Source organism: Sinocyclocheilus grahami, unplaced genomic scaffold (assembly GCF_001515645.1).
Source record: "Sinocyclocheilus grahami isolate Dianchi unplaced genomic scaffold, SAMN03320097.WGS_v1.1 scaffold287.1, whole genome shotgun sequence".
Taxonomy (NCBI): Eukaryota; Metazoa; Chordata; class Actinopteri; order Cypriniformes; family Cyprinidae; genus Sinocyclocheilus; species Sinocyclocheilus grahami.
In genome coordinates this window covers 525,775-539,862 of record NW_015505466.1, presented here as the reverse complement: position 1 = coordinate 539,862, position 14,088 = coordinate 525,775, and the positions used below count along the sequence as shown (strand labels likewise).

General features: G+C 36.6%; 2 protein-coding genes across 2 annotated transcripts in view; both read right to left on the bottom strand.

The window, feature by feature from the left end:
* The window catches only part of LOC107600597 (guanine nucleotide-binding protein subunit alpha-14-like), a 7,298-nt gene extending 4,983 nt beyond the window's left edge, over window positions 1-2,315 (bottom strand). The window contains exons 1-2 of the mRNA XM_016292531.1: window positions 2,197-2,315; window positions 638-674 (exon numbers count right to left, since the gene is read on the bottom strand). Coding sequence (XP_016148017.1) covers window positions 638-674; window positions 2,197-2,315 — 156 coding nt within the window. The remainder of the gene's footprint in view (window positions 1-637; window positions 675-2,196) is intronic.
* Window positions 2,316-5,937: 3,622 nt separating this feature from the next.
* Window positions 5,938-12,320, bottom strand: LOC107600584 (guanine nucleotide-binding protein G(q) subunit alpha-like). Its single transcript, XM_016292518.1, has 6 exons — window positions 12,015-12,320; window positions 10,833-10,987; window positions 8,872-9,000; window positions 8,595-8,724; window positions 7,425-7,578; window positions 5,938-7,212 (listed from the first exon to the last, which is right to left on the bottom strand). The coding sequence occupies exons 1-6, from the start codon at window positions 12,213-12,215 to the stop codon at window positions 7,022-7,024; spliced, it is 960 nt and encodes a 319-aa protein (XP_016148004.1). The 5' UTR covers window positions 12,216-12,320; the 3' UTR covers window positions 5,938-7,021.
* Between the last annotated feature and the right edge of the window lie 1,768 nt (window positions 12,321-14,088).

Below are 14,088 nucleotides of genomic sequence, written 5' to 3'. Positions count from 1 at the left end.
CGGGATCGGCTTTCACCGTGGACGAAGTGGAGTCCAGCCCGGGGTAGTCACATGTGGTTGCCGCAAGCCCGCCAGACGCTCCTTCGTTGAATCCGCCGGTCGCGCCGTTCTCAAGCCCGCTGGCCGCCGCTCACTCTAGCCCGCCGTGTGTTTTGTTGTGAAAGTGAAACTACTTTGTTTGGTCTTCCAAAAGAGGACGATATCCGCTTCGTCATGCCTAGAGCTGATCCGTGCTGGTCGCTGAGGAAATACATCAACTTCGCTCTGTGGACTGCCGGGATCGGCTTTCACCGTGGACGAAGTGGAGTCCAGCCCGGGGTAGTCACATGTGGTTGCCGCAAGCCCGCCAGACGCTCCTTCGTTGAATCCGCCGGTCGCGCCGTTCTCAAGCCCGCTGGCCGCCGCTCACTCTAGCCCGCCGTGTGTTTTGTTGTGAAAGTGAAACTACTTTGTATGTGCTCCAAACAGCATTAGGGTGAGTATATAATGACAGATTCTTCTTTGCATGAATATTCACTTTAATACCAAAGGTAAAGCTTCAAAGACCACTGCAGTATTGCTGCAGCTTTTTTCCCATCTCAGTTCTCAACTTGGCCTTATAATGACTGATTACATTGATCTGACATTTTTTTCTTACTTCCTTCATGTAGACAATGTTCCTGTTCTGGTAGAATCTGAAGGTGCTGTATATGTTATTAAGCTGAAAAATGATAGGCCTACTAGAGCTACATTTGAATTGGTCTCATAAATCCTGAAGTTTGCATTATTGATTCCGATCTGATTCTAATAATCATCTCTCAGCCACAGTTTATGCTTATTTTTGGAAACACACAGAGACCTGACAAAAGACACCTAGTATGGATTTTCTAATTTGCGTGTTTGCTTTAGGATATGAACATTGTGATTGTGTGATCAGAATGGTCTGGGTGTGAATGGTTTGAATATGATTTGTTTTAATATGAAACCATAGTTAAACAACTATATTTAGAAACTATCATTTAACAAAGTAGTCTATACACTACAATACAATTACTTGTTTAATAACTTGTAAATGAGATTGTTGTGATAAGTATTGCTGATTATTGATGAATGTTTTATTTTTGTGTCTCTCTTTGTGGTCAAGTCACCTTTATTTACAGTATATAGCGCTTTTAACAATACAGATTGTGTCAAAGCAGCTCTACAGTATTAAACAGGAAAATAGTGTGTCGATAATGCCAAAGGACAATAGTAAACAGTCAAATTCTCAGTTAAAGTCTGTTCACCATTGATTCAGTGATGTCTTGGTCCAGCTCAGTTCAGTTCAAATAATATCTGTGCAATCAAGTCGACGATCATAAAAAGCGTATTTTGCTTCAAAACTGAATAGTAGAGAAAACCACACAGAAGACCAAACTCAGTCTCTTGAGTTTGATAACAAGTAACCAAGAATGATGCCACATGCACCCACACAAAAATTATTTTGACATTGCAGTGCTGGATGTAAATGATTGTATCTATTACATGCCAGACAGGTCTGACAATCAGCAGTTTTGCTAAAAGGGGGGAGACTTTTATCATGGTAAAAACAAGGAAACACATAGCCTAAGCTCAATCATCTGTTCTTCTATTAAACTGGCATTGACTCCACTGATTAGAAACAAACTTAACCTAAAATATAGTGTAAAATGCATAAGTACATATCAAGGAAAACATAAACGAACTGAAACACATAAATAACTGCTTATGTTCGATATGATGCAAGTACACGTATAGGACATGATGGAGCTGATCCTATCAGTAGATCCTACCATAGGAATTCACACATTGTTCCTGTTTGTATGTTTTTTGCAAATATCTTGACATGCTTACTTGCATTTTAGTTTCATTAAGAACAGAAAAATAATGCTGTGCTGTGTGAGAATGAATGACTTTCCATTGATATCCTTTTGCATAGATTTGCATGTGACCGCTAACAGTCAGAGGAAACGTCATCTAAACATTTGAAGTGTGAATACTGTGAGCCGTATAATTATTGTATAAAAGCTTTAGTGCATATCATCTGGCAATTTAACTGTTTTATATTTTAGTGTCAATAAATGACTGATGCTGAACAACTTATTTACACTGACCATTACAAATGTTCAGGTGTCACTAAAAAAATAGAAATCTACATAGCTAAAATAAAACAAACAAACAAAAATGAAAAGTACATACCTGTACAAAAGTTTCAGTTGTCGGGATGAATCCCGCTTGTCCATCTTAAGCTGTCTCTCAATTTCTTGGTGAATCCTGATGCTTTCTCTGTCTTCACCCGACAAGCAGCAGTCCCCCATCCTGAGCAGCTTGAACCTTCTCCAGGACTTTGCAGTTAACACGTTCATCAATCACTCACCAATGTTAAAACCCTGTCTTCAAAAATCCTATTGAAACATGCCTACCTCAGGACTAGCCTGATGTACTGTAATTTACAGGTAAAGTTTCTTCCTTGTTCAATGGATGGGGTGGGTTGTGTCACATAAGGCATTAGTTTCCTTTTTCCTCTGCACCAGTCTCAATTGCTCACAAACAGGAAAAATCATGAACAGAGGAACTGAAGAATGCCATTTTAAAATTGTAAATTGTGTAACATTCTCCTGTGGAACACACACTTTTTGAAGAATGTTTAATCCAACAGTTTTGGTACCCATTGACTTCCACTGTATCAACGAACAAACAAACAAATAAGAAAGAAAGAAAGAAAGAAAGAACCAATCTTTAAAAATCTCTCTCTTTTTTATGTTCCACAGAAGAAAGAATGTTGTACAGTTTTGGCATCGCATGAGGGTGAGTAATTTAACCTGGAATATTATTTTCTTCGTGTGCACCTTGTCCAGGACTGGAGATCATGATGCATACACTCTTAAAAATAAAGGTGCTTCAAAAGGTTCTTCAAGCGATGCCATAGAAGAACCATTTTTGTTTCCACAAAGAACCATTCAGTCAAAGGTTCTTTAAAAACCATCTCTTTCTTACCTTTTTATAATCTGAAGAACCTTCTTTCACCACAAAGAACCATTTGTGAAACAGAAAGGTTCTTCAGATGTTAAAGGTTCTTTATGGAACCATTTAGACAAAAAGGTTCTTCTATGGCATCCTGAAGCACCTTTATTTTTAAGAGTGTACAAGGAACTTATTATAGCATTACACCTCTTGCTCAAAATGCCACTAAACAAAACTGGGTTGTTGACTGATTTTAGAGGGGTTTTGGGCACTTTTTAGATGGTCAGATTGATCCCAGCTAAACACCAGCTTGGCCAGGCTGGGAGACCAGCCTAAACTAGCTTAAAGCAACTAAGACCAGCAGCCTAGACTGGTTTAAGAGGGGGGGGGGTTTCAGCAGGGCAAAATTAACATTTTAAGAACTTTTATCACATTTGAAACTGCCAGGGGCAGAGAAGATACTATAGCATACCAGACGGTTATTCGTGAATGTGAATAGAGTTCATGTCCTCATTTAATCATTTCAGTCAATGAGCTTAAACCACTTGCTTGGCCAAGGATGTGCAAATGTCACCCAGACGATCAGCTTGCACATCCAAATGTAATGATGATCCAAATGTAGTGATGTAAAAATGCATCAGTGTGATAATATTTAAAAATACTGATTATGAAATTTAGCAATCGATTATAATGCATTAATTATGCCTAAAGTGTTAACAGCCCATTACATGTGCTCTAACAACAAAATAAGAGCTGTGGGAACAAGTGCGCTCTTTATTAAGAAGGTTAAAACACACAATAACTTTATTTTTTAAATATTGTTTTAAACAGCATTTTCATCATCATCATTTTTTTTAGGTAGTGAAACTTGCTGGAAATCAACATTCTGGACATCCAGGACCAAAATATATAATATGCTAAATGCATAAATAAAGCATTTTCTTTTCATTTGTAATATACTGTATATCAAACCTGCAGCTAAACCTTTTTTTTTATATATAGTTTTGTATTATATATTACATTTATTTCATTCAACCATATTTTGAAAATAACAATGACATGTACGTACCAAAAATTATCAAGTTATAAATGAATGAATAAATTAATATAAATAAATTGATGAATAAATATTAAACATATACATTAGCAGACCTTCTGTTGATAAAAGTGGCATTCATTTGTTATGTCATTACAGCTAAAATAGCTTTAAATACATTTTGTGAGTTAACTGCATGTCACATTATTATGCTTCAGTCAGGCTTGGAATTGCATGAGGATGAGTAACAAAGAAAAAAATTAAATGTTAACATTTTGAATAAACAAGTTTGTTGCTGTAGCACAGAATTCCATGCTACGTTACACATGTGGAATATTTCTCTCATTACATCTCCCAAAATGAAAATTTAAGGAACAAAATGTATGTGCATGTGATTATGTTTTCTGATAGAAACAGACTGGCTCATCTAGTATACAATGCTACGAGTGACACTGTTCGCCACAAACATGCAGGAAAACAAACCTGCTAAATATTTATTTATTGCCAATGAGGAAAATATATACCTAAAGCAATACAAAATACAATTTCATGGCTATTAAGAGATATCTGTGGCAGTTACAGGTGCTTCAGAAAATGATACTGGTTTCTGTGTTTTAAAGCAGTAGATGGTTTTGTAAAGAACTAGAAAATAAAAACGGCCGAACAAAATTCTGCTGTGGCGTCTGACTGTATATTTAAGAGTGTAAGGTGTCTTGTGTCACAGCACACTTATGCAACGTTTTTGAGATGGAATGAGGAAGTAGGAACAAAAACAGGCTATTAAATTGCATAAATAGCAGCTCCAGACCAGTACAGAACATATTAAACTATTAAACTTAAGTATAGATATAGATATTAATAAGTTTAATAGTTGTCTCTGAAAATATACAATGGATTCCAAGCCAAGTTTATCATGCACAATAGTAAAAAAAAATAAAGATTCTAATAAAATGGATTTAAAATATCAAGACAAATAAGAAGAGAAGAATAAATAATATGATGCAGTATATCAGGAGGACTCATCACAGTTCTCATTCAGTAAATGCACAGTGAAATGTGTTTTGATCTTGAGTTAGTCCTGATGATATGAATGGTCTGCTTATATTCAGTGAACATACAGTATATCTGCCATGTGTGAAGTCCTTAGGCCATTGAGGTCATAGGTCATGTATAAAGGATCCAAGCATTATGTTATTGCAGTGAGCATCTAAGCAGGCATAAGCCACACTGAACAACTGAATCATTACGCACATTTATGAACCAACACACAGATCAGGTAGATGCAATTCAGTTAAAGAGTTTGACTTTTTTAAACTTTCAGACTCAGATATTTTGTTTTTCAAAGTTAACACTTTTTCTTAATTTTCAATAATACAATGTGCTATCTTATTTTCCGTTTGTAAAATGTTTTGCCTAAAATCTTTCTTAAAAACAAATGCCACTTGGTTTGATATTTTATTTATTGCAGTGACATTTATGCAATTTTCCAAGTGTCCACATACTTTTATGGCCCACTGTATGAGTTTTATGTTTTTTTTTTACATTTGGACAGCAAATATTATATACTGCTCTCTAAAATAGCAGATTTTATTCCAACAACAACAAAAAAACTTTCCAGTGATAACCCAAAATTCAGCACTATGTAAACCATGTCAGCTTCACCCCCCAACTATCTTATTTTCCGTTTGTAAAATGTTTTGCCTAAAATCTTTCTTAAAAACAAATGCCACTTGGTTTGATATTTTATTTATTGCAGTGACATTTATGCAATTTTCCAAGTGTCCACATACTTTTATGGCCCACTGTATGAGTTTTATGGGTTTTTTTACATTTGGACAGCAAATATTATATACTGCTCTCTAAAATAGCAGATTTTATTCCAACAACAACAAAAAAACTTTCCAGTGATAACCCAAAATTCAGCACTATGTAAACCATGTCAGCTTCACCCCCCAAAAAAGTTTCAGAGGATCACAACAGAAATTTGGTCCTTTACTCTTGGCTCAACACAAAACATTCATTTGTTTGACACGCTTCTAATCACATGAAACTCTTTACAAATCTGTACCGTCTTTAAAAACAACTGCAAATATTGACCAAAGCTTTATTACACCACACTTACCACACTGTCAGGTCAGTACAACACCAGTAAGAGCATCATTGCCTCACTGAGAACATCTGTTGGGTAATTTATTATGAAAAAATCTAAACGTATGCAAGTGTTACAGAAAATCTCTGAATGGCACATTTGTAGTTTAAGATTAGGATGCACAGGAATCGGCTCTCTTGGCACATCATTCAGACTTGATGTAACAGAACACCGGTGATCTTAATGAATCAGGTCATGAACAGCAGATGTACAAGAATACAAGAAATACATACGAAGAGCTGGTATGGTATAACAACAAATGATACTGGCAAGGGCAACTTATTGCCTGTGGTATGATTATTAGTATGGCAATATATAAAACAATCACATTAGAAGAACTTTGGCACTTTTAATGTAAATGTTCATGTAAAACTAACTGTTATCTATTCTTCATCAATGCATGTGCCTTGGAAATGAGAAAAGACCCTTATAAAATACAATACCATATAAGTACTTTCATTGCTTTCTAAAGACCTCACCACACGGAATAATTCATATGTCCAAGTTGCAGAAATCTACATAACATTTATAGCAAACAGCTCAATGAATACAACTTGAAAACCAAAAATAACCTGCTACAGAATAAACCTTAATAGAAAGTTCAATAACAATGTATTTCATTAAAATGGAATAATACCATTCAAGTTGAACTCTGTGAAGTAGCTCAGAGGTGCAAATAAATAATGACGAAGCAGTGAGCGGCTTGTGTTACAGATAAAAAAACCGTGTGTGTCCAAATTCAGAGCAGAATCAGCGGACTGCTCGAACAGTTAAAGCAGACTTTAGTGGATCACAGCATTACGGCAGACTTTAGCTGCAGACTGACGAGTCTTTTAACTGGGCAAGACAATGACAAAACCATAACCGGCCGTTGTTCAGACTAGATTGTATTCCTTCAGTGTGAGCTGCAAGATGGTGTCCTTGACAGCAGCGAACACGAATCGGATGTTTTCTGTGTCAGTGGCGCAGGTGAAATGAGAGTAAATGATTTTTTCGGAGTCTGGATTCAGGTCGACAAACATCTTCAGGATGAATTCCCGTGCTGCTTGAGCGTCTCTCTGGGGTCCTAAGAGAGAAGAAATAGATCGATTTTGGTTAACTAATCAGAGCTTTTACTTAAAATAACTTGGAACCTGAAGTATGAACAATAATACAGCAATGCTTTTGCAGCACCATGGAAAGACCATCAGTCCAATAAACGCATCATGACTGACCATCTTTTTCAAATCTCACAGAATAATCTGGAAAAACAACATATCACAATCTTTTTAATCTTACCATCATATTCAGGAAAGTAATCTACAAGGTGTGAAAACATTATTTTCTCTTCCAAAAGGTCTTTCTTGTTCAGAAAAAGAATAACGGATGAATTCTGGAACCAGGGGTATGTTATTATCGTCCTAAACAATGCTTTGCTTTCCTCCATTCGATTCTGTGAGGGAAAATAACACATCAGGGCCATTTCAGTGGTTATTTTAGTCCTGCTTTACTACAGCAATCAACACTAACATTTAATTCACCGCTTCTGACAATTTCAGAAAAAAATTACATTCAACATTCAAACACTGCTAAAGTGAGCACAGCTTGCCATTTAAAGTTAAGAATGAAAAGAATAGTTCATTATCTACGGATCCAAGTCAGTCAGAGACTGTTTTTATGGGTTCATTTTAATTACAAATAAAAATTTCATAGAGTTTCATTTAATGACTATAAAAATGTCAAGCGGTATTAAGTAAAATAATATTAAATGCGTTATCCAAAATGTGTTATTTAAAACACAAAATTATAATATTTCTGGCTTTGTTTCGTCACGTCAAAAAGGTCTCCTGCGTGTTTGTTAATCCACAATGATTTCTGAGGATATATATATATATGATAACACTTTATTTCGATAGTCCACTTTAGACATTCTACTAACTATAAGTAACTTTGCAACTACATGTCAACTAGCAGTTAGTAGAGTATTAGTAGACTGTCTGCTTAATATCTTCTAACACTTTCTTTGTCAACATTCTACTAACCCTAAACCTACCCTAAGTCTACTCTGAGAGTTAGTAGACATGTAGTTGCAAATTAATGAGAATTAGTTGACATGTAATTACAAAGTTACTTATAGTTAGTAGAATGTCTAAAGTGGACTATCGAAATAAAGTGTAACCATATATATTTATGGTATTAATATTTTAATACTGCTTCATTAGTTTTTATCAAAAAAAAATATTTGATAAGATTATGCCACACAGTTAAAAGTTTTTCCCGCAAGAAATGTAGTACACTTTTAACAAGACATTTTTCTTTGCTAAAATCGTGATTGTAGGATTGTATACCCCACTAAATAAATACATTTTTCTGTGCATGTGCATCAAGGCATCACGCAAAATCGAAATTCTGCAAACATTTACAGTGGTTAGTAACAACTTTGGCTCCCTCTGCTGGTAGTTCATTTACCTCATTGTCAGACTCAACCAGAACTTGGTCATATTCACTGAGTGCTACCAGGAACATGATGGAGGTGACGTTTTCAAAGCAGTGGATCCACTTCCGCCTTTCTGAGCGCTGCCCCCCTACATCTACCATCCTGGTGGAAGAGGACAAGTCATCAGATTGAAAGGTCATACACTTACAATCTGGCATCTGAGCACTGGGTTGAACTGTATGAACTGAGCATTTTGTATCAATGTGGTACTAGATGAACAAGAAGAGTAAGTATAAAGAGAAGATGTACCTGAATATGACACTCTGTAGGTCAAAGGGGTATTCAATGATCCCTGTTGTGGGCACTCTGACCCTGAGCACATCTTGCTGGGTGGGAACATAGGAAGGGTTGGCAATGCGATCCAGTGAATTTAGATAACTGTGGACAAACAGTGAACATTTCACAGTTCTGAAGCATCTCTTTGATTCGTTGGGTGAAACCAGAGTTACATTTTACCTCAAAATAAGAATGAACAAATGTACTTCTGGATACAGGAAGCATATTTTTTTGTAACATTAGGTTTTTTTTGCATTGTGATAATATTTTCAAGCTTTTTGATTAGTAATATGCATTGCTAAGAACTTCATTTGGACAACTTTAAAGGAGATTTTCTCAATATTTAGATTTTCACCCTCAGATTCCAGATTTTCAAATAGTTGTATGTCGGCCAAATATTATCATATCCTAACAAACCATACATCAATGGAAAGCTTATTTATTCAGCTTTGAGATTATGTATAAATCTTAATTTCAAAAAATGGACCCTTATGACTGGTTTTGTGGTCCAGGGTCACATATATATTAGTATATACAGTGGGTACGGAAAGTTGTGCCACATCTGCCCTAATCTAATAGTATTGGTGATTACCAAAATCATTTTTTTTGAATGTTTTTGTAATCAGTTAATCCACACCATCATGTGTAAGCTCTTTAGTCACAGTAGTGTTTCTAATGCTAAAATATAATTATTGTTTGGATTTAATGTATTCAAAGATAGATCACAAAAAAGTTTCAAAAGCAAGTCTTTGGGAACAACTAGAAACTATTTGGAAGTCAATAACAACAGAAACATAAGGAAAAGGGAAAAGTGGAAATGGAAAAGTACATAAAAACAATGCCAGCAAGAATGCAAGCTGTTATCAAGGCCAAAGAAGGCCATACAAAATAAAAATAAGTTTTTTTTTTTTAATTATATGTGAAAAAAGGCTATTCTTTTGCTTCAGTTTGTTATTTGCCTAATAAATGACAATACAACTTTTAGTTTTAAACAGTTTTAATTTTTGACAGATTCCTAAATTATTTGTTTTCTCTCTTTATTATGACAGGGGGTCTAATAAATTTGTTAAGCACTGTATAGCAGCATTACATTTAATTGAAATTGTTTAAATCATGCAGGAAAAAATATATATATACAGTATATATATATTTTCACTACAGTAATGAAACTGATATTTTTGGAACTGGAGCAGGTGCTTGATTATCTTAATGATCCTAAAATGGGATTAATTTTCTTCATGGAAAATATAACCTGGTATTAATATTTTATTAATAATTTATCAGAGAATGCAAATGCAGATTCCCAAACTACTATTGGCAGGTATGACAGTCATATGGGTCCAGCTTACTGATTTATTAATGACAACAAATATAAATCCTAAGGCAACTGATTATGAAGATATAAAATAATCTAAACATTTCACATGGAAGCTCATAGTTACTTTGTATTATGACATGTTTGTTTAGCATTTAGTTACATCCGCAAAAACTCACTTTACGCACTGTTTGTCAGACATAAATTAAGAGGAAATATATTGCTCATAGAGAAAGTATTAACTTTGTAACAAATACTGACATAGCAAGTATAGTATAGAGCTACTAATATCAATTTGAATATCACGGCTCAGATCATTTGATCTTGGGTGAATTTGATGAAAAATTTTTTGATGAGAACTTGAGAGTGCAGACTTTGGTGTCTTGGCAAATCTGACCCGCAGTGTGAGACATTGTTAAGATATTTTCTAAAACTCTAGAAGACACATGTTAGATTATTTGACTTTTTTAAATGAGAAAAATCAGACACATTTAAAGCACATTAAAAGCCACATTTGTTCTGCATTTAATCTCACTGTTGTTTAAGAGAAGCCACATTAGAGCGATCTCATTGTGTTTCTTCTTTCTTATGGAAGGTGACAGACTTAAGATGCACTCACTATTTTGTGGAATCTGAGAGCTGGAATTCTCTCCTCCGGTCATAACACTCCTGAATTCCCGGGTCATTCCATAAACTCCTGACGGCATCTACATAGGGGTTGACGAACAAGAAGACCTTCTCTACATCTACTTCTCTGACAATGTTTGCATTGGCCTGTGAGGAGAAAAGTAATGCAATTAAAACAGTGTTAAAAGCCGATGCTTCAGCCAATGCAGTGTTGCCAAGTCCATGGTTTTCCAATGGAATTAGGCTACTTTTATAAAGCTGTCACAGGTTGTTTTTTTAGTCCGCAGATTGAGGCGAAATCCCCTGTCCCTGGTAAAGCATTTTTGATCGAGTGGAACACCCTGAAAGGAGATTTTGACAACCAGGAATGCGAATTAAAGTGATTTTGATTTTGTCATTTTTCCCCAGAACTCAATTGGGCTAGTTTTGAGTACCAGTTGGGCGAGTTTTGTTACACAGATCTGGCAACCCTGAGCCAATGGGACACAATCAACAGTAAACGTTGAGTCACGTCCTAGCCCACTTATACATAACCTGGTTACAACTTTATTGACCCATTTTACTCAAAACTCAAATTTGTTGAAGTTCTCCATCTCACTACACCTGACCCAATAAGACGGAACTTGATTGAGGCTGTGTTCCAAAATATTTCAACTACGCACAATGGAAAATAGGTTTGTCTTTGGGGGCGTCTACAAATGGGAAAAAAAAAACTAGATGGCACATTTCTGCAAGGCAGTAAAATGGTATAATTAATTTCATAGCTTGGAGGGGTAATTGTGTTTAAGCCTAGGCAACATGATTAGCCCAAAGTGATTTTATCTCTTTTAGGGTAGCCTATTTGACTCAATGTTTGACCTACAAAGTTGACCTGGCAAAGTTATCTGAGTGACACTTGATCTGACACACTGAGCCATGACTCTCATGCAGACAATGCAATTTGAGTCCAACTTGCAACATTCCCATGATTCTCCGAACTACAGAAGATGCAAAAAGATGCCACACTCTAACATTCATAGCACCAATAACATTCAGTCGCATCTATTTCTTTACTACTAAAGGTTTAGCTTGTGCTTTAAAAGTTCAGAGAAGACCTGTGACCAAGATAAAGAACGCATAACAAATCCATAGAAACAGATTAATAAGAGTGATTGGGTAAGGCAAATTACTGTACCTTATTATGTTCATATTTGTAGTGGATCTGGAGAGTATCCATTGCCCGTATCATGGCCTGCAACGATGTAAAGATGTTTTGGTAGACCAGCTTGGTAAAGCCTCTCCTGTCCTCTTCTGAGTAGCCTGAGCCATGAATGATTCTCATCTGTTTAATAAAGGTGCTTTTCCCACTCTCTCCAGTTCCTGAAAGCGGAAGCATGTGAATAGTGAAGGGTTAGCAGTGGGAAATCTGATTCAGTTTTAACTAAATGGTTGGTTTGGACCAGTGGTGGACAGTAACGGAGTAGTTTTACTTCGTTACTGTACTTAAGAACATTTTTCAAGTGTCTGTACTTTACTGGAGTAGTTTTATTTTGAGTAACTTTTACTTTTACTTCACTACATTCCAAAGCATAAGATCGTACTTTTTACTTTTTATATTTCATAAAAAAATATCGTTACTCCTTATAATATATCACGTACTCCGAGACGCAGAAGCGGTGTCTGATTCAAGAACGAATTGATTCTTTTCAATGAACCTTTTCAATCGGTTCGCAAATCGCACCAAACGATTCATTCACGAATTGGAATGATCCGATTGCAGCTGTTCTCGAGTCGACAACTCACTGATTCAAATGAACCGTTTAGTGCGAGTCTCCAGTGAACTGAATTCACAAGTAAGAACCGGGAGATCTTGTGAGCGCGAGCGAGTCTGATGCTGTTAAAAGTAAGTTACTAATGTCGAATTTTAGGATTAATTATTGTAACTGAAAATCATATTTAGGTCAAAACTGTCAGTTGTTTGTAAACTAAATCTGCTGTAAAGGGTGATCAGTTTAAGCCCACTGAAATGCTTGAATGCAGACACATTAAAGGGGTCATATGATGTTGCTAAAAAAAACATTATTTTGTGTATTTGGTGTAATGAAATGTGTTTATGCAGTTTAAAGTAAAAAAAAACATTATTTTCCACATACTGTACATTATTGTTTCTCCTCTATGCCCCGCCTTTCTGAAACGCCTTGATTTTTACAAAGCTCATCGGTCTGAAAAGCGTGGTGTGCTCTGATTGGCCAGCTATCCAGTGCGTTGTGATTGACCGAATGCCTCAAGCGTGTGACGGAAATGTTACTACCCTTACCATAATGTCAGGCCGTGTTGTTGTCAGGCCAGATTATAATGACTGTCTTATACTGTCTTTTTACGCGTTGCATCGCGCCGCGTAAACATAAAACTATGTCTGCACTGTGATCGGAGAAATGACAAACAACAAGCGCTACTCTACACTGCTCAAAACTCGCGTTTGAATCATCAGTGGCAAATCCTTTAAATGAAAACGTACTTACAGACTGTGAATCAGAACAGCCGGCATTGTAGTCTACTCTTCCAGGATCAGGAAACAGTCCTCCATAAAATGCGCTGCACCCAAATGAATATTTGGGTTGAACTGTTCTCGAACAGTGTTGAAAATACAACTTTGGGGGGGGGGGCCCTGCTTCGCACGGTGAAAGCCGATCTGGTGATCCACAGAGCGAAGTTGATGTATTTCCTCAGCGACCAGCATGGATCAGCTCCAGGCATGACGAAGGGGATATCGTCCTCTTTTGGAAGGCCAAACAGAGTAGTTTCGCTTTCACAACGAAACACACGGTGGGGGGGGGGGCCCTGCTTCGCACGGTGAAAGCCGATCTGGTGATCCACAGAGCGAAGTTGATGTATTTCCTCAGCGACCAGCATGGATCAGCTCCAGGCATGACGAAGGGGATATCGTCCTCTTTTGGAAGGCCAAACAGAGTAGTTTCGCTTTCACAACGAAACACACGGTGGGGGGGGGGGCCCTGCTTCGCACGGTGAAAGCCGATCTGGTGATCCACAGAGCGAAGTTGATGTATTTCCTCAGCGACCAGCATGGATCAGCTCCAGGCATGACGAAGGGGATATCGTCCTCTTTTGGAAGGCCAAACAGAGTAGTTTCGCTTTCACAACGAAACACACAGAGTCTCGGCATGGCGGCAGCAACAATACTTTATATTGTTATATAGAATAAAAGTTATGCCTTCTTTCTTTGCATGAACATTTGGGCGGCGTTATGC

Coding starts and splice junctions, on each gene's coding strand:
- LOC107600584 (XM_016292518.1), bottom strand. CDS start 12,215: ATGCTTCCGCTTTCAGGAACTGGAGAGAGTGGGAAAAGCACCTTTATT. Junction 10,988..12,014: donor ACAAATATGAACATAATAAG/GTACAGTAATTT, acceptor TTCTCCTCACAG/GCCAATGCAAACATTGTCAG. Junction 9,001..10,832: donor CTCTCAGATTCCACAAAATA/GTGAGTGCATCT, acceptor GTTTGTCCACAG/TTATCTAAATTCACTGGATC.